This window comes from Chaetura pelagica, unplaced genomic scaffold, assembly GCF_000747805.2.
Source record: "Chaetura pelagica isolate M959 unplaced genomic scaffold, ChaPel_1.0 scaffold794, whole genome shotgun sequence".
Taxonomy (NCBI): domain Eukaryota; kingdom Metazoa; phylum Chordata; class Aves; order Apodiformes; family Apodidae; genus Chaetura; species Chaetura pelagica.
Genome location: NW_009953058.1, coordinates 107,214 through 108,172, shown reverse-complemented (window position 1 = coordinate 108,172; position 959 = coordinate 107,214). Strand labels below are relative to the sequence as shown.

The window sequence follows — 959 nt, the reverse complement described above, 5'->3', positions numbered from 1 at the left end:
GAGAGGAGGGAAGGGGCTGAGGCAGCTCCTGGCAACAGCAGCAACCCCGGGGCCCCCTCCTCCTTCCTGCCCCCCCTCCGGGCACCCACCGCCCTTCCCGAGGCTGCAGCAAACCCCAAAGAGCCTCTTCCCAGCCCCGAACCTGCCCGGCCCGGGAATTTCTGCCTCCCCTGCCCCGGAACGGGGCTGGGACAGCAGCAGTTTGTGGGGATCCCAGCGGGCTGGGGAGAGGGGGTCCCGGGGGAAGGGAATGAGGGGTTCCCGGGGGGATCTGGGGTTCCCAAGGAAAGGAAGAGGGCTTCTTTGTGGGAAAGAGGAGTTCCCGGGGCAGGGGAAAAAAGGATTTCCCAGGGGCAGGGAAAAGGGGTTCCCAGCAGGAAAGAGGGGTTTATCAGGGAAGGGGAGACCAGGAAATATAGGGTTCCTGGGGCACGGGGGGCAAGGAAAAGAGGGTTTCCCAGGTGGAAAGAGGGGTTCCTGGGGCAGAGAAAATGAGTTCCTAAGGCAGGGAACAGTGGTTCCCGGGGCTCGGGGACAGGGAAAGATGGTTTCACGGGGCAGGGAAGTGGGGTTCCCAAGGCAGGGAAGAGTGGATCCCAGTGCAGGGAAATAGGGGTTCCAAAGGCAGGGAAAAAAGGTATCCCAGGGGCAAGAGGGTTTCCCTGGGGAAAGAGGGGTTCCCAGGGCAGGGAAAAGGGAGTTGCCAGGCTAGGGGGCAGGGAAGGGGGGCTCCCCAGGGCACGGGGCTCACCTGGGATCCGGGAAGGCCGCACAGATCTCCCTCTGCTGCTGCTGGGGGGCTGGGCAGTGCAGCTCTGGAGCCCCCCCGGGCAGGGGCACGTGGGGCTGTGCAGGAGAAACGGGGCCGTGTTCACCCCCGGGGGCTCAGGGAGGTGCCCCCGGGCCCCAGATGCCCCAGGCCAGGGGGGCAGGGCAGGGGCTGGCCCACCTCTGCGCCC

At 66.2% G+C, this 959-nt stretch overlaps 1 protein-coding gene across 1 annotated transcript in view; it reads left to right on the top strand.

Annotated features, from left to right (window-relative positions):
* Positions 1 to 109: 109 nt before the first annotated feature.
* LOC104387867 (collagen alpha-2(IV) chain-like) overlaps positions 110 to 959 on the top strand; it is a gene marked incomplete at its 5' end in the record, with an annotated part of 1,795 nt that continues 945 nt past the window's right edge. Inside the window, 2 exons of the mRNA XM_009996662.1 lie at positions 110 to 461; positions 638 to 707. Coding sequence (XP_009994964.1) covers positions 110 to 461; positions 638 to 707 — 422 coding nt within the window. The remainder of the gene's footprint in view (positions 462 to 637; positions 708 to 959) is intronic.